This window comes from Monodon monoceros, unplaced genomic scaffold (assembly GCF_005190385.1).
Source record: "Monodon monoceros isolate NGI ecotype Baffin Bay Population unplaced genomic scaffold, NGI_Narwhal_1 Super_Scaffold_4, whole genome shotgun sequence".
NCBI classification, from domain to species: domain Eukaryota; kingdom Metazoa; phylum Chordata; class Mammalia; order Artiodactyla; family Monodontidae; genus Monodon; species Monodon monoceros.
In genome coordinates this window covers 66,530,485-66,548,402 of record NW_021703781.1, presented here as the reverse complement: position 1 = coordinate 66,548,402, position 17,918 = coordinate 66,530,485, and the positions used below count along the sequence as shown (strand labels likewise).

The following is a 17,918-nucleotide window of genomic DNA, read 5'->3' as shown; positions in this document are numbered from 1 at the left end:
CCAGGAAGCAGGCTCTCAGAGGCAGCCCTTTCTCTGGCTGACCGAGGGGCCAGGAATGGCCGAGAGGAGCAGAAACGTCTCTCCAGGCCAGGGGCAGCAAAGGCGAAGGATCGTCCACTAGCAGCTACCAGATGTGTCCACCATGTGCGAGGCCCTCGCCCCAGCGAGGAGCCCGGCCGGAGGTACCGCTCACAGCCGTCGCCCTTCCGCAGCCGGCCCGGAGCGCAGCTGGGCTGCTTAGGAAATGAGCAGATTATTCTGTTCCTTCCTGCACGCTGTGTGTTGCACCTGCTGGGGCTGCAGGCTGCTCAGAGCCCGCCTCTGGGACTTGGGTCAGCTCTCTCAGCGTCGGGCCAGATGGAGTTCGAAGGACGTGGTATGGGAGCCAGGTGGTGGCCTGGCCTCTGCTGACCCTCTTCATGTGGACCTGTCTCAGCTTGCCGGACAGCAATCCAGTAACCTGGCTCTTGCAGGGCGCCTGGGCTGTGGAGGCCCCCAGACAACGATGACAACAGCCTCCTCATACTGGATACGCACCAGGCCCTGTGGAAGAACCATCACGTTTTGTCTCCTTGAATCCTCGACAATTCCAGTACTATTCCTGTTTTATGAAGAGGGAAAGTGAGACCGAGAGAGGCTGTCACATACCCATGGTTAAATCTATGGACTCCTAAAGGCTGGATTCAAACCTAGTTCCATTCACTCCAGAGATCATAGAAATAGCTCTAGTCGCCAAGCCACAGAAGACTTGGCTCTGGGGAGCCTGGTTTTGTGCAGCAGCTGCAGGAGCATTACTCTGCCCCCCGGGGGAAGCTGGGAACCGACGCCCCTGTGGTCCCTGCTGAGTACTGTCCCACGGGGACGTGAGCCCACGCTGCCTGTTCTCCCACCATCGCCTGGGCCAGGACTAGGGAAGCTCTCTCTGTCATAGGTCCCCCAAAGAAGCTCATTTTCCAAGGCAAAGGTTTCTAGATTTCCCCACCTCCTGCCCCTCTTCCTGGTGGGGCAAGGAATCCCCAGCAGCCCAGGGGTCCGTCCAAGGTCAGGGCCCTGTGTCTCCTACGAGCTCCCTGCACCCCCTTTACCTTAAGAGCCTCCTCTGTCTTCACTTGGCACCCCCCGAAGGTCCAGGCCTTGCCCCTCATGTGGAACACCCAGCGCAAGGACTTCTCAAAACCAGGACTGGGAATGCACTTCAGCTTTTGCCATTTCTGTTCTCATCACGAATATTCCCTTGGCCCTCTTCAGGGACTTCGTGATTCAGAAAGACATCAGAGACTTGTGTGGATGGACACTTACGTGTTCATGACCTATATATAGTAATATTCATGCCACCACCCACCTCTCTTTCTCCCCTGCTATTGCTTATGAGATCACCTTCATAGTCTAGTGCCCATCTTACAGATGGAGTAATGGAGGAGAGAACGATTTTCATGCTCTGTTCTTCTCCACAGTTGCATATGTTTTTGTTTTTGTTTTTTGCGGTACGCGGGCCTCTCACTGTTGCGGCCTCTCCCGTTGCGGAGCACAGGCTCCGGATGCACAGGCTCAGCGGCCATGGCTCATGGGCCCAGCCGCTCCGTGGCATGTGGGATCTTCCCGGACCGGGGCACGAACCCGTGTCCCCTGCATCAGTAGGCAGACTCTCAACCACTGCGCCACCAGGGAAGCCCTGCATATGTTTTTTATTCTACTCAAATTATGCTCATTCACCCTTATGCCATGTAAGAAATGCTGGGTGGTCCTGTCCTCTGAGCATCCTTCCTTGGTCCTAAATGTTCATCACACCCTCCACGCTCCCATGGAGCTCTGACCTTGTCTATTAAAGCACTTGATAAGGAGCTGTGAGCACCTAGTTAAGACTTTCTCAGGACTGACTCCTGACCATCTGGATGTGTCCCTCAGCTAGTCCGTGGGAGCCATCCAGTATCTGCTGAGCAAATGATTGAACTTGTTATGGGAGAAGTTTGGGAGTTAGAAGCCAGGTCCTCTTCCTCTGTGTACCCCTGATCAGCCCTTGTCTTTGTAGAAAGTGTATTCTATGCAGAAGCCATCATAGCTACCGCGACAGCCTGACTCCATCTGGCCTTTCAAGTGTGTTATGTCATGTCATGATGTGTACAATGATATTGTCTGTGTGGTGGGCATCGGAGCCTCATTTTGCAGGGGGCAGGGGGAATGCTGAGGCTTGGTGAGGTTAAGCAATGCGCCCACAGCCCTCCAGCTGGATGCAAACCAAACACTGTGGATGGGGTGGCTGATGGGAGTCACGATAATCCCTGTTCTCCCTCTTGACTTGCTTGACGTCCAAGCTGGGCATTTTTTTCTTCTGGTTCCCTCTCCTTCCACCCAAAGGGTTAATTCCAAGTTGTTCCCAGTGTATCGTATCTGAAAATCTTTGTTTTATTTGTTCATACCACAGATTCCAGAACGGAAACAGCTCTCCACCCCAAAGATCGAGTCTCCAGAGGGTTACTATGAAGAGGCTGAACCATATGACACATCCCTCAATGGTACATCCTGGGGACGGGGCTTGGAGGGGGTCCAATCACTTCCTGCACGGATGCCAGTGCCAACTCCCCTGGTTGGGACCGGCACACTTACCCTGGCTAGAAACACAGGGCAGCCTGGGCGGCTCTTACTAGAGAGCATGGTCCGAATTGAGAACTGGCCACAGAGCATTTGGCCTCTGGTCTGCTGGGGAGCTGAGACCTGCAGCAGGCCCAACCCACCTGCAAGGAGGGGCTTGGGGTGGTCCACAAGGAGCTGGTTTACTGTGTCTGATGCTTTCTGTGGTCCTGCCTGGATGTTGCTGGATTCAGCACAGAAATGTGACAAAGAAGAGGTGTGTTGGCCGAGAGGCACAAGGCCCCGTAAGCAATGGAAATGTGGTCAGGCTGAGCCAGAGCCCAGTTCCCAGGTTCTTTCGCTGGACAAATAGTCACTGGGCTCCCACCATGTACCCAGCATGCTTCTAGGAATCAGGAGCTCAGCAGCACGCAGGATTCAGTGGGGTTCAGTGGTCACGGCACTTAGATTCTGAGAGGGAAGACAGACAGCAAATAAACATAGGATGTGTCAGGTCAGGATGGAAAGCTGCAGGGGCTGGGTTGGGGCAGGAGAAGGATTTTATTTTAGATTAGGGAGGGCCTCTCTGATAGCATGACCTTGAGCAGATTCCCAAATGAAGTGGGAACTGGGTGGGGCTGATAACTGCAGGAAGAACTTTCTAAACAGAGAGCACAGTACGTGCAAAGGCCCTGAGGCAGGAGAGCCCTTGGCATGTTTGGAGGCCATTGTGGCAGGAGCAGGTGGGGTTGGGGAAGAGAGATGGGAGATGGGGACACAGAAATCAGCTGTAGGCCTTGGTAACGACTTCGGCTTTTCTCTGAATAGACTTTTCTCCAGCCTTTGGAGGGGAGGGTTGTTTGTGGCTGACCTAACTTAGGTAGATGGCCTTTGCTATGGGGGCAGGGCTCACGCTGGAGTCATCTGTCCTCGGCCAGTGGTTCTCAGCCTGATGAGGTTGGATCAGAAATAGAAATGCTCTCGTTGTGGGGATTCTATAACACAGAAAGGCCTTGAAGGTTCTGGAAGAAAGAGATGATTGTGACCCCATTCTCCCAGGTAGCTGGACTCTGGTCCCCTCACTCTCCCTTTCTTACCTCCTTCTCTTTCCTTCCTTTGTAAGTGAAAGGTCTTTGAAAGCATAAAGCAACTTGCAGATGTCAGTGGTAAGGATCCCTGGTGGTGGGAATGAACTTGGCCGAAGGGGGGGACCTTGTTGGTGTCACAAAGAACTGGCCCTGGGATGAGATGGGACCAGTCACTTGGAGCCACATGGGATTCTTGTCCTCTTTCTTCACACTTTACCTACTGTCTGCGGTCCCAGGAACTGTGTGGGAGGTGAGGGCTTCTTTGGCCCGAAGGAATTTTATTCTAAGAGGCTGGCTTTGTGGACAGACATCACTTAGCTTGTGAGGTGTTGCCAAGTCACCGGCTGGACTGTGATTTCAGACTGGAGCTGAGAGCGCGGTGGGGCTGTCTGGGTGCGTCTGGAAGGTGGGAGCAGTGACTCATCCCGGGGAGCACCTCCATGTGTCTGAAGCCCATCTCTCTCGGGTGTGGCCTGTGCCAGCCGGGGCCTGCCTCCCAGACGCTCCCGGGGGCCTGTTGGTGGGGCAGACACTTCATCTCGACACAAACAAGCAGTCAGAAGGATCCCGGCGTTTGTCTCTCGACTGGGAGTTCATATTGGTTTTATCCAGAAGCAGGGGGTCATCACAAGGTCAGCAAGGAGGGTGGGGAGAAGCCCAGGTGCCTTTTGTCCCCTGCCGGCTGGAGGACGGAGGATGGCTTGTGGGGAGCTGGTCATGCTTACCACGAAGAGGGGGCCTCCCCTGCATCATAAGGCCTGCCCTGGGCCCTGCCTGCTGTCCCCCAACAGCAGAAATGGCCGTCAGACCCCCGCCCCTTGCTCTACTTCTTTGGCCAGCAGCGATTTTGCTGACTTCCTGAAAAAGACCAGTTGCTTGGCCTCTTGGCCTGCTTTATCCGCAGTCCGCTCACTGCTTCCCTGGGTCAGGTCCTCTCTCTGAACAAGTTTAGTAAGTGCCCTGCCGGCCTGTGCAGGAGCTATTAGGCAGAGCTCCTGCATTGCGGGTGTCTCCTGCTAGAGACAGTAGACATCAGTAACGGCAGCTGCTGTAACAAACAACCCCTCTTGCAGCTTAGAGTAACCCAGTGCAAATCTGATCCTCACTCACGGAGTAGTTCAGCTGGGCCTTACTGGTCAGCAGGCTCCGTCCAGCGTGGGCTCGGTCACCTTCTGAGGCCACAGAATCCACCACAAAGAAAGGGCGGAGAACCTCTATGTGCTCCTTAAAGGCACCAGGCAGAGTGACACCCAGTGCTTCTATCCACATTCCATTGGTGGCAGGAAGTCACATCTCTGGATGGGAAGGGGCTGGGAAATGACGTCCTTGGCCAGGCTGGGGTACACCTGACAAGCCCACATCTCCGATGGGAACGCACTAACTTCTGGTGGGAGGGCAGCCGCATCGCCACATCTCTTTGTGTCTCTGCATCTGGGTCTGCCGCTCTCTTCATCTTCTCTCTCTTCCTCTTGCCTTTGTCTGTTCTTCTGGATCCCACACAGATCATTCTGGCAAATTTCCCCCCAGTGGAGTCCCCAGACGGGTACAGGTGCCTGAAGGAGTCGTTTACGCCACGATCACCTTGGGTACTGCTTGTCCCAGAGCGGGAATGCCGGTGATCCCATCTGCTGCCTGGCCCTCTCTGAGGCGGGGTGCATGCTCCGAGGGTGGCTGCCGCCCTCTTCCCGTCCTCTTGCATGGGTTCTGCATGCGCACGCCGTGCGCTGTCCCTCTGCAGACCCCTGCCTGTAGCATCCGAACAGACGGCTAGAGGACGCAGAGCGTGGCATGGCTGTCCTGCCCTCTGTTCCCGAGGACATGCCACAGGACACAGTGGGTGCAGTCTCCACCTGGGGACAGCAAACAGGGGTATGGAATTATCTTAGCATCCTGCCTTTCACTCCTGTTCATCCTGCGACCTCTAGAAGCCAAGTACCTGTTTAAGAATACCCTACATTTATGGTTGGGCCGTGATCACTCTTAGAGATAAATAAAATGGTCAATACATTTGCCCTAGATTTCCTCCAAGCTGTTCCAGGTAGCATCCCCATCGCCCTTGGAGGCAGAGGGGCAGATATTAGAATTCTCCATGGAACATGTGGGGCAACCCCAGAAGCACAAAACAGCCAGGGGCAGGGTGTGGGGGGAGTTCGGCCAGCTTCTTCACACTAAACTCTGTAGCCTCGCTTATTAATCTTTATCACTGAAAGAGCTATCCCAATGACTACATCATTCTTATTTCATTTATTATGCAGCTAATGCAGTGCTGACAAGGGGGACATTTTTTACGGAATCACCCTGATCCTACCACCAGATCAAACCAACTATTTTGAGTTCTCTCTGAGCCTTTCAGTACTGTTCTCTTTGTATAGATAATTCTAATTGTGCTTTCTCACTTACCATCTTATCTTGAGGAGATTCTCAAGTTGCAGACTGGTCTTCAGAGCTTTCACTGATTATGGCTGCATGGTGCGCGCTGGATGAAATCAGACTTTCCTGAGTCTCCTTCTGCTGACTCTTCAATAGCTCTTGAATAAATACCTTAATGCATGTAACCTTCCCCCCTTCCTTCCTTTTTAAAAAACTAGTTTCTTAGGATAAACTCCCAGGACTGGGATTATTGGGTCGAAGGGTATGAATGTTTTTATGGCGCTCGAAACAACAGGCTGACAGGTTGTTTCCTGAGAGGCTGGTGTTAATTTATATTGCCACCAGCCATACGAGAGAGTTCAGGGGGGTCCCCTACTGGGTAGCACCACTATTTTCAATCTTTGTTTATTTAATAGGTATAAAATTGTGAACTATGCAACTTTTTTATTAAGCCAGGAAGGGGAGTAGTATCACACTGCTTTTCAAGAAGACTGATATTAAAATAGTCAAGGTATTATTTTTAAAACTATTAAAGCAAAATAAAACACATTTTCATTGGCATTGTAGCCAGAGTAACTGTGGCCGTGGCCTCATTCTAATTCAAATGCGGTTCTGTTTTCTTAGTATTGCAGGAACCTAGCTATGCAGGTAGTTTAAGAGGCTTCTGGAGAAGAGAAGATGGGGGACCCATGGGCTGTCTCTTTTCTGATGGATAATGTGCAGAAGAAAGGTTTCATTCACTGTGACTCAAGGGGACAGACGTGTCTGTAGAAGTCACAGGGAAGTAGGTGGGACTTTCTGTTAGAGCTGCCCAGTAATAGAAGGAATTGTCCAGCAGTTGGGCGGTATGAGCTCCCCGTCCACGGGGGGATTCAAGCAGAGGCTGGGGCAGGGTTATGACAGACAGGATTCCTGTGCTGAGCCAGGGGTTGGACCTGGATCCTGAGGTTCTCCTTTCTCCGTGTCCTGCATTTCGGGGTTTGATTGATTTTTTTCTGCACCTAGTTTTTGTTGGCCTTGAATAGGGCAGTGAGGCCAGGGGAACAGAGAAACTCTTGCAGGGTGGTGGAGGCAGAAACCGAGGCATGCAGAGCGGGCACAGGATCGGGTGCAATTTGGTGCGCTTTGGGATTCTTTTAAACAGAATAAAAATGTGAGGGTGGCTCATTGCTAGAAAGGAAGGGTAGCAGGTGGGGATGGGCAGAAGATGCTAAGCTCTTGACGGGAGGTGCTCTGTGGGGAGGGAAAGAGAACGGAGCCTGTGGAAGATGAGCCGATTTCCAGCAGGGCTGCGATTGTGAGGAGAGCCTTCAGGAGTGCGAGGGTGGCTGCCTTCCCCGGAGGGCCAGCTCCTGCTGGGCTTTGTTTCATCTTTTACTTCCGCGGAGCCACAGCTTCCTGCTGCTCCCAGGACAGAACCAGGGACAGGGCAGGCCCAGTGGGCCGCTGCTGGAGGCTCGCCCAGCTCTGGGCTCAGACGGCGACCCTCTCCTCCTGGGCCCTTAGAAGCGATCTCACCCCACTGCTTCATCCTTCAGCGGAAGAAATGGAGGCCCCCAGCAGGGGCGCTGGACCTCTCAAGAGCAGGCGTGTGAGGGCCGCGTCTGGTCAGAGGTTTCCACGGGGTCTGAGGCGACAGGATTTGAGGAGGAAGAGGGAGACTCCTGGTTTTACGTCACCTGCGTCTGCGGCCGGAGGCAGCATCCAAGGCGCTTTGCTCAGGGGTTTGGGGGCCGGAAAGTCCGCCTGGGTGTGTGGTTGGTGACTGTGGGCTGGTCCAAGGGCACGGAGGGGGCGGGGTAGCCTGGGGACCACTGGATGCCCCTGCCTGCTCCCCTCCCTCCCGAAGGAGCAAAGCCTGTTTCGGAACATCCCCTGCCCGCTGGAACTGTGACGGAGGGCTCTTCCTTGCAGAGGACGGAGAGGCCGTGAGCAGTTCCTACGAGTCCTACGACGAGGACGAAAGCAGCAAGGGCAAGTCGGCCCCCTACCAGTGGCCCTCGCCCGAGGCCAGCATCGAGCTGATGCGTGACGCCCGCATCTGTGCTTTCCTGTGGCGCAAGAAGTGGCTGGGCCAGTGGGCCAAGCAGCTCTGCGTGATCAAGGACACCAGGCTCCTGGTGAGTGTCCTCTCTCCGGAGTGGAGGTGCGGGTGGTCCCTGATGCCAGGTGCTTAGAGCCTGTCGCATCAGGGGGTTTCTGCTTCTCCCCAGCAGAGCTTCGTGTGCGAGGATGAACGTGCTTTCTCTTACGTAGGAAGGACTAGTACTTCCAGCAGGCTTTCAAAGGGGTCTGTGACGACTGCCCCCTCCCCTCCCCACCGATCCCATCGTACAGATATTTTTTCCGGGGATCTTTTTGTCCCCTGGTCTGTGGGCTCCTTCTTCTTTACAGTCCTTTTGGGGCGGAGCCTGCTGCCCAGGCAGGTGACTGATTATAAGATGAGACCCATAAGGGAATCAGAAGATAGTACTCTGACCACAGCCCCGTTTCTTGTTACTTTAAGTTTAAATTTGGTTTTATGTCCCAGTGTGAAGTTCCATGGAGTCATTATAAACACCCCTTCTTCACTGGTTACAACCCGCCCTGCTGCGTGCAGGTGTTTTTCAGGTAGTCCCGTTAAGCAGCCCTGTAAAGAACCTCCATTTTACAGTGAGAAACAGAGGGGTAACGCATTTTCTCTGGTAGGGAGGAGAGTCGCTTCCTTTCTCTGCTAACACATCGTCTCCTAACGAATCGGATGATAAACTTGGCCTTCATCCCCTTTGGACCCCTTAGTGGGGAAGCCGAGCAAGGAACAGAAGCAGAGAGACAGAGAACTGGGAAAAGTGCCTTCCACCCTGGAGAGGTGGGAGTTGCCTGCAGAGGACACATTTTAGGAGCCGGTGTGGTCTGCAGTGGGATTAGAGCAGCTTGGATGAGCAGGGCTGGGGCCTCTCTGGCAAGCGGGCGGAAGAGGCTTGAGGGAGACAGAGACAGCTGCCTGGTCACTCTGACGCCGAGAACACGCGTTGCCAGTGTTGGAGGTGACAGCCCTGCACTTGCACAGGGGTGTCCGGCCTTTGGGTTTGTCGTGCAGAGCCCACCCCTCAGCGGGTCCTGCCCTGCCCAGCGGCCCTCTCCTCTGCAGAACCTGGCCAAGCAGCGTCTCGCCTCTCCCCTCTTCCAGTGTTACAAGTCCTCCAAGGACCACAGTCCTCAGCTGGACGTGAACTTGCTGGGCAGCAGTGTGGTGCACAAGGAGAAGCAAGTGCGGAAGAAGGAGCACAAGCTGAAGATCACACCCGTGAGCGCCGACGTGATCGTGCTGGGCCTGCAGAGCAAGGACCAAGCTGAGCAGTGGCTCAGGGTGAGGGAGGCGCCAGGCTGCAGGGGAGGTGGGCCTGCTCCGCTCTGGGGCTCCCCAGCCTTTTCAAAGGGATGGCTGTGGTTGGGGGTGAAGTGTCTATGATCCTTCAAGTTCGCAGGGCTTCCTGCGTTGTCGGTGGTAGCAATCCGCCTTAGGGAAATGGGTCGCAGGGCTATGTCTGCGATCTTCTCAGACACCTGGACTCGGGCTCTAGCTGAAATCCACTTGCCTTGTGGTCTCCAGTGAGGCATCGCCAGCCAGTTCAAAGGCTCCTTCCCGGGGAGCTGGGGTGGACTCTGACAGGCATGTCTGGGAGCCTGGCCTGGACCAAGGCAGCGTCCAGGCCTGAGTCCCAGGCAGCATGCAGACCCTCCACAGTGAGCCCCACAGCCCCCAGGAGCCAGAGAGCCATCTGGCAAATGTGGGTGTTTAAGCCCGCAGTGAACAGCCACCCCTGCCCAGGATGGGGTGAGAGGAGCTGAGGGCTGGCTGCCCTCACCCTGTTTGGGCTTTGCTGCCAACCCTGCCCCCTGCCTCCCTGGCATGCCACCAAACACCTGGGGGCCTGCAGGAGACAGGCCTCGGGAACACGCCCCCTCCCCGGCTGGGTCCCAAGGCCACATGTGGCTAGGGGGGCTCTGGCTTTGGTCTGGCCGTGGCTGCAGGCCTGAAGGGTCTTCCTCTTCCTTCAGGTCATCCAGGAGGTGAGTGGCCTGCCTTCTGAAGGAGCTTGTGAGGGAAGCCAGTACACCCCAGATGCCCAGCGCCCGAGTTGTCCGAAAGTAAGCCTCTACCCTGCCTGAAAGAGAGTTCAATTCCATTTTTGTCTCTATAAAATTCAAGGTGTTAAGATGGGGAGCTTTGCTCTTGCACGTCAGCCCAGTTGATAAACGTACAGTGCTTGGCTAAGGGCAGTAGCTTCAGCTTGGCAGGGAAACTGATGAGAATGATAGCCTACAATATTTTCTTGCTTGGGGGAAGGTTTATTGGGACAAAAGTCACTTTGCCTCCGTTCTTGGGCAGGGAGATTTTTCGAGGCTCTTCCTTCCCACTTAGGCAACCGTCTGGGTGTTGGACCCCAACCAAAGGGCCCTACTGCTGATTTGCATGGAGCTGTGGGAGCCCTGCTTTAGGGTCAAAGTTGAGAAAGTTGGGCTGGGTGTTGGCCGAGGGGAGGGCTGTCACTGCGGGGTCACATTCCATGTCCCCAGGTGGGTGCCCGGAACCCTGCTGTGCACAGAGGGTCCCTGTGGCTCATCTTGGGGTCCCCACCCCCAGCAGGGAGGAAGGCAGAGGGTGGGCAGAGGCCCTGAGCAGGGAGGAGGCTCTCTGCTCCTTTGGAAGGCACGGGCCACCCCCATGGAGGAAAACCCACAGCCTTCTAGGGTGACGGAAGAGGGGCTTATGTTTTCATTCTTATTCATTCCTTGGTCATTGACAAGAAAACCGAAGCCAGAGTAAACTTGGAGATTCCTTCACATTGGGGTGAGAAACAAGGCCTCTCCCTAAAGACCCAGCACACAAGATTCCCTGGCCAGGTACTGCCGTCCTTGGTCCTCAGCGAAGGCCTTGTTGGTTGGGAGTCGCTGGGCTTGTTTTCCAGGGGTTCTGGAGTCAGTGGTTCTAGAAGAAGCCTGATGGGAATCTTCTGAGTGTCTACTCTAGGGACTGTCTCTAGTCCCCCAACAGCCCTGAGAATGCAGACAGGGGTGTTATCCCTATTTTATACACATGCAGGGTGGGGCTCAGAGAGGCCCTGCCGCACTAGAGAATGCTCCAGGTGGGATTCGAATCGTGGTCTGACCCTGTGAGGACAAGCCAGCTCTTCTGCAAAGCCTGGCGCGCTGGTAGTACAGTCGACTCTCAAAAGACGTCCTGGTATGGGTGGGTCGCAGCTTCAGTTGCGACGCTGACTCTCGTGCACCCTGGGGCTGGCTACCTGCCCTGCCCACTGGCTACGGAGCCGCTGTCACACCAAGTGGAGTAGTCATCTTGAGAACTTACTATCAAGGATATGCGGTGGCCTGAAGAAGGAAACAATGCTCTGGGATGGGGTGGGGAACCTCACAAGGGAAGGCAAAGGCAGGTCCTTTAGGGAGCCCCAGGGAAGCCTGGCCATGCCCCACCAGTGACTTGGACTCCAAGGTGACCCCTAGCCTACACCCAAGAGTCATCTATTATTTTCCCTTAAATTGTGGTCTCCCAGGTAACCATTCCCAGACAAGATCACCCACTTGTCTCTCTCTCTCCCACAGCCAGATGTAACTGAGAAGTACCTGTCAGCCTCGGAGTATGGAAGCTCCATAGATGGCCACCCTGAGGTCCCAGAGACCAAAGATGGTACAAACGCTCTGGCTCTCAGCCTAGGGTTGGGAGGGGTGGTATCCCGGGCTTTGAGGCTCGGCTGTCTGGCTCAACCCTACCGAGTTTTAACAGCTCATTCCAGCATGCCTCCAGTTTCTAAACTGCTTAGAAGTATATAGCTGATAGATCCCGGAAAAAAGGAGAGAGGACCAAACTGAAGTTACGTTTCATGAATTGCTGGGGGTAGAATATTCTTTCATCTCTTGTTTGCTAACCCTAGTTCAGATCTCTCTGAGCCAATTCAGTCTGTAAAGATTCTCCAGTGCTGACATGTTCTGTAAGAGAGGTTGGTGTGCCTCTAGAGACACCTGACTGGCCTGTGGATCCGAGTTTGGGGCACAGACCTGTGCGCGCACAGGGAGGGGCAGACGGGACAGGGACAGGTCTGCTAATTTTTCCATCATCCATGAGGGCACATCGGTAGGCTGTGTGCAAGGCTGAAGGTTTTTCCTCTCATCTTGACAGTCAAGAAGAAATGTTCTGCTGGCCTCAAACTGAGCAACCTAATGAACCTGGGCAGGAAGAAATCTACCTCGCTGGAGCCTCCGGAAAGGTCCCTCGAGACATCCAGTAAGCTTCAATAGCCTCCTCCTGGGCCAGAGGGCGGGCCCCCCGCTGGGCCGCAGCCCGTCTCCGTCTCCGGGAAGGCGGCTCAGACGGCCAGGGCAGGGACTTGGGGTTTTGCTCTAGCAGCTCTTGAGCGGGTGAGCCCACAGTCCACGGCTTCTGCTGATCTTCGCTGCAGGCAGCCCTTTATAAAGCCTCACCAGACCCTCTTGCTGCAGTGTGCGGAAGTGAAGGGTAGTTGATGGCCGTCCTCCTAATAGTCTTTAAAGTTGTATGTTCATTCGATCAATGTGTATGGAGCACGGGAGGCACGGTGTTAGGGAAAGGGGCTCAAGCAGGCGGAGGACACGGTCCTGAGAGCTTACAGCTCAACAGAGATGACGGCCTTATACCCATCACCACACACTGTGCCGTTTCAGTAGCTACAAGGACTCGGGGACAGAAAGAACCTTTCTTACTCTGTAGACAGAGATGGATGGCTTCCTGGACCTGAGCTGCCAAGGCCGGGCGGGAGCTAAACGGGCTGGGATGGCCCCCGCGGGCAGGAGCAAAGACTCTGAGGGGGCACTGGTAAGACCTGTTAAGGGGACGACAAAGCCCGTGTCGCTGGTACAGAGGGAATGTGTGGGTGCTGGGAGGCCCTCCAGGTCATCTCTGCTGCCCTTACTCGGCCTTGAGGAAACTGATGACAGGAAAGAGAGACAGACAGAGAGACCTTTCCCAGAAAACATCCTGGCTTCCAACTCAAAGCTCATTGCTACACTTACGCCCCGGAGCCTGAAGGCCACTACTCTCCATCTTTGGGCCTTTTCCTCCTCCTCATGGAACCCGTTTACCAGCCCTGGGCTCTCTTCCTGAGTCCCAGTTCAGCTCTTGTGGGCTGGAGCGACAGGAAGGCAGCAGACAGGGCCCTGCCTTTGGAGTCTCCTGGTTCTGTGGCCAGGTTGCCGGGTGACGGCCCAGCTCTGCCAGCCCCTGTGGCCTCAGAGGGCACGGTGTTGGGCCTGGGAGCCTGGTCCCAGTGAGTTGCTTTGCGCGATGTGGCTGGGTTCTTGCTGGCCGTTACTCAGCAGGGAAGCACGCTCCTGTCCCCTGTGGCTGGGGAAGGGCCAGAGAGAACATGGCTACTCTCCTTCCCAGGACTCGGTGCCTGAGCTCCCTGCCTCTCTTTGGTCCAGAGAATCGTGATGGGCGAGTGGGGCGCCTGCCTGAATGAGCCAGAGTTCCTAGGTCCTGGGCTCACATTCTTCTACTTTGCTACTGTGATGTGATGGTCTCGTGGCCCTGAGAAATTCACGATCCCCACTGACTGTCCAGCACTGGACTGGGTGCGAAGGTGGCCGTGTACTTTGACCCTGTTGCATGGGCCTAGTTCTTCCCGGCTAAGGTTCAGAGCAGCTGCCGGTCCCTTAGGATGGAGAAGGCATCCGCTTTGTAAGCCAGTGCCCGTGGGAAGGTGAGCAGCACAGAGAGATGTCGACCCACGGTGTGTGGGGCAGGCAGAGGGGCCTGAGACTGGATGTTTACTGATCTTTCCAGCCCCAGGGACAAGGCTGTGCTTGGCACACGGTGTCAGCTCCGTAAATATTCACCTAAGTTGGGAGGAAGCTGAACCCAACACATGCAACCATTTAAAAACAAGAAAGGCCTATGTGATGGATGCACCCCAGCACTGGCAGCCCCTGTGTGCCGGTGGAGAAAGAAGGGCTGCCTGGTGGAGAGGCCAAGGGGCACAGAACCAGGCGCTGGAGACGAACGTGGCAAGTTCCTGCCCTTGACAAGCTCTGTGTCCCGTTGGGAGGCTGACATGGAAGTGGAGAATGTCGCTGTTCCAGGACTCAAGTGTTCTGAAGGCCGACCGTGCAGGGAGGGCAGGACCCAGGAGGGCCAGCCACCTCTGGGAGGACGTGGAGGAGCTGGCCGAGGGGGGAGGGGCCTTTGCAGGCTGAGACCCAGCGACTGGGGACGGCAAGGTGTTAGGGGAGCTGAGGGAACTAAGGCTGTGGAGGTGAGGGGGTCGCATCTGCGGCCAGGACACCCAGGCTGGGGCGAGCTTCCTGCAGGTGGCCTGGGCTGGCAGGGGCGGGGGAAGGGAGACAAGGAGGCCGGGGTGGGGGTGCCTGCCTCGGTCCTGCACACACACACACAGACACACACGCACGCAGACACACATGCACACACGCACAAACATGCACGCAGACGCGCACACGCATGCAGACACGTGCACACACGTGCACGCAGACACACGTGCACACACATATGCATGCACGCACACACACACACGCTCTCTGCCTGGTCCAGGCCAAGGCACGACTCACTTCCCTCCGGACAGGCCTTTCTCAAAACCCAGTAGCACGGTGCTGCCCACCTTCAAAGGATCTAGCAGCTAACACAAAGGAGAATTCACAGCCTCTACGAGGCAAGAAAGTCTCTCGGGCAAAGCATGGCAAGCCTTGGAGCTGAGATCTGGAGGAGCCTCTCCAGGGGTCCGGGGGCAAGGGCGGCCCTCAGCCACCCACCCGCCCTGAAGCCGCGTCCCACTCCGCAGGTTACCTGAACGTGCTGGTGAACAGCCAGTGGAAGTCGCGCTGGTGCTCCGTCAGGGACAGTCACCTGTACTTCTACCAGGACCGGAACCGCAGCAAGGCGGCCCAGCAGCCCCTCAGCCTGGTGGGCTGTGAGGTGGTGCCAGACCCGAGCCCCGACCACCTCTACTCCTTCCGCATCCTCCACGATGGCGAGGAGCTGGCCAAGCTCGAGGTACCGCTGGCCCTCTGGCTGGGTGGGAGTGGGGAGGCACGGCCAGGGCAGAGGTCGTGGTCACGGCTGTTTGCCGCAGGTCCTGAGGACCGCAGTCCTACAATGGGAGAGTCAACTTAGCCACCCTTTATTTTTACTTCCTTTGCCTGAGATTGTTTGCATTTTTAAAAAATTTCCATTCCCTTTCTGACCTCAGGGTGGTTGTGTTATAGGAACGGGACAATGAGCTATTTCCTGCACTTAGGGCAGGAGGAATATTTATAACTCCCTGAGCTACTGGAAAAACTTTCTGGGGACTCAAAGCGGGTTTGTGATTTCGTTTGTGTATCACCAGATGGGGGCCAGTACATAAAAATGCTGACTGTTAGGGCTTATCTGGTGGGGGGTGGGGGGAATAATAAGGTTTGTGACACAATTACATTATTCCCACTCCCCGTCCTCTGTTCGGTGTTACATTTACAAAAATAAGAGGTGACCTAATGCCTCGCAATGAGCCGGGCAGGCCTGAGCCAGAGGGCTTTACAGGCACTTAAGCACACACCCCAGTTCACCCCTGTTCATCTAGTCCTGTATCCAGGGGTCTTCATCCAGATTTTGCTCCAATACTGCCCTCTGGTGGCTAAAAGATCCACATCCCAACTGCTTCCCAGGGACAAGCTTGTATTCATTCCTGCATCCATCCATCCTGTTGACAGACACCTATTCAGCACAGTGATAGGGTGAACAAGACAGACTCCCTGCCGTGGAACTTACATGCTAGTACGAGAGTGAGATACTATTCAGTGGTTGTCCAACTGATTACTCAGTAATCACTCAGCAGTGGGGCAGGCGCTATGAATAGGTAGGAAAGTTTGCGTGCTGGGTGGATGGGGGCTGGTGTAGGGAAGGCCTGTGGGACAAGGTGGGGAGGGACGGGGGGGGCTGATCCTAAGAGCAGTGGGAGACCCTAAAGGGTTTCAAGGGAGGGTGGCGTGTTCAGGTTTGGATTCCAAGATTCTTCCTTCAGCTGCTGGGTGGGGGACGGAGGAGAGGGGGACAGGAAGGGATAAAATGAGACGCTAGGAAGCTGTTAACCATCGCCCAGCGCAGGGATGGTGGTAGCAGGAACTAGAAGCAGCCCGTGAAAAGCTGTATTGAGAAATCCACTTGAAAATGAGTGGGGAAAGGAAACCAGCTAAACGTCAAACTGCACTTTTAGCTGCCCCTCTGATCGCAAGAAAAGAGCAGTAAGGGGGCAGAGCGGTGCTGTGTAATGCCAGCATGGTGACTGTTCTTTCTCATGAAAGTAAACCTGTAGTATTTATAGAATTCCCAGTTCTTTCTCATTATAAAGCCCAGAAACCCTGTTGGCATTTTAATAGAAATACTCAGTGTAATACATATTTGATTAGAATGCATTGTCCCCTGGAGAAAATCAGGCACCAACTTCAATGGAATTTAGCTCACAATTTGTCAGAGCCAGCTGACCTGGTGTAACGTGTATAAGACATCCTGATTCTTGAAACCATAAACAAAAATAGATTTGAATTTTGTTATTTCTTAGGGATCCAGGTAGTCTTGTATAAATGGACTAGGGTTGTAAACTGAAATGTGATCATTCATAAAATAGAGGTGTTGACCTAAAATACATACCTTTTAACAGTCCTCTCCCGGTCCATTAGCCTCCCAGAAATACATGTTTATAAACATCACGTGATACTTGGGACAAATGTCCACAGCATCATTGAGGTGGCACCAGGGTGTCAGTAGTAGCAGGAAATATCATTTGGGGGTCGCTGAGGGGATGGGATATGCTCGTGAAAATGAAGAGCATGACCCCAGTGCTCCCAGAGGCCTTGCCCGGGGTGGGGCACCAGGCAGCACACTCCAGCCCTGCTCATGTCCCTCTCGGCCTCCTCCCAGGCCAAGTCTTCCGAGGAAATGGGCCACTGGCTAGGCCTCCTGCTTTCTGAGTCGGGCTCCAAGACAGACCCAGAAGAATTCACTTACGACTACGTGGACGCCGACAGGGTTTCCTGTATCGTAAGCGCCGCCAAAACCTCTCTGCTGTGAGTATTAAGGGGCCTCCTGCTTTGCACCCTCCCACTCCCAGCTATGCTTCTAGACCATGAGGCCCAGGCTGGCCTCTGGTGGTCAGTCGAGCAGGGTGGCAGCTGGGAACTCAGGGTGGGCCCTGTTTTACTCAGCAGCAGGCAGGCCAGGGCCAGGGAGCAGCCCTGCAGGAGGCCCAGCAAAGAGCTGAGCCAGGGAGGGGGTACTCCTAAATAAATGAATTTGTTTTAAAATGAGGTCAGAGCTAGTCCCCAGGCCGCCTGCACTGCCCACAGATTTCTCTGCACCTCTCATTGTTATGACTCCTTGGAGACTGGTGGCTTTTAGCACCCTGTCCTGAATCCTCTTTTGCCGTGTCTTCCAGACTGATGCAGAGAAAGTTCTCAGAGCCGAACACGTACATTGACGGCCTGCCCAGCCAGCATCACCAGGAGCTGCTGTATGATGACGTGGAGGTGTCAGAGCTGACGGCTGTGGTAAGGGCGCCGGCTGGGCTGCAGCCTGGGGCTGCCCATCCTCTTCCTGCCAAGCCTCAACGCCAGAGATCGTTAGATGGTCCCTAAGAGGAATGGACTCCAGGTCACCCTCAGGGCCATCAGTGCAGAAACCGAGGCGCAACGAGGTCATATTTTGTATAGTGGGGCGGTGCCATCTGCCTGGCTTGGGGACTTGTCTAGATAAAACAGCTGGTTAACCACCCTGGTCAGTGCCAGGGGTGCGGGGTGTGGCGGTGGGAATGGGGAGCAGCAACACCATTAGCCTTTTTTAAAAACTGAAGTAGAGCTGATTTGCAATATTAT

General features: G+C 54.9%; 1 protein-coding gene across 13 annotated transcripts in view; it reads left to right on the top strand.

Annotated features, from left to right (window-relative positions):
* AFAP1L2 (actin filament associated protein 1 like 2) overlaps positions 1-17,918 on the top strand; it is a 97,943-nt gene that overhangs the window by 73,217 nt on the left and 6,808 nt on the right. For 9 of the 13 annotated variants that reach the window (XM_029244720.1, XM_029244725.1, XM_029244719.1 and 6 more), the window contains 10 exons: positions 2,423-2,513; positions 7,941-8,146; positions 9,196-9,375; positions 10,068-10,157; positions 10,818-10,913; positions 11,631-11,715; positions 12,205-12,309; positions 14,855-15,066; positions 16,969-17,114; positions 17,483-17,594. In XM_029244720.1, the coding sequence (XP_029100553.1) occupies positions 2,423-2,513; positions 7,941-8,146; positions 9,196-9,375; positions 10,068-10,157; positions 10,818-10,913; positions 11,631-11,715; positions 12,205-12,309; positions 14,855-15,066; positions 16,969-17,114; positions 17,483-17,594 (1,323 nt within the window). The remainder of the gene's footprint in view (positions 1-2,422; positions 2,514-7,940; positions 8,147-9,195; positions 9,376-10,067; positions 10,158-10,817; positions 10,914-11,630; positions 11,716-12,204; positions 12,310-14,854; positions 15,067-16,968; positions 17,115-17,482; positions 17,595-17,918) is intronic. The other 4 variants (XM_029244730.1, XM_029244728.1, XM_029244727.1 and 1 more) reach the window with 1 other exon arrangement.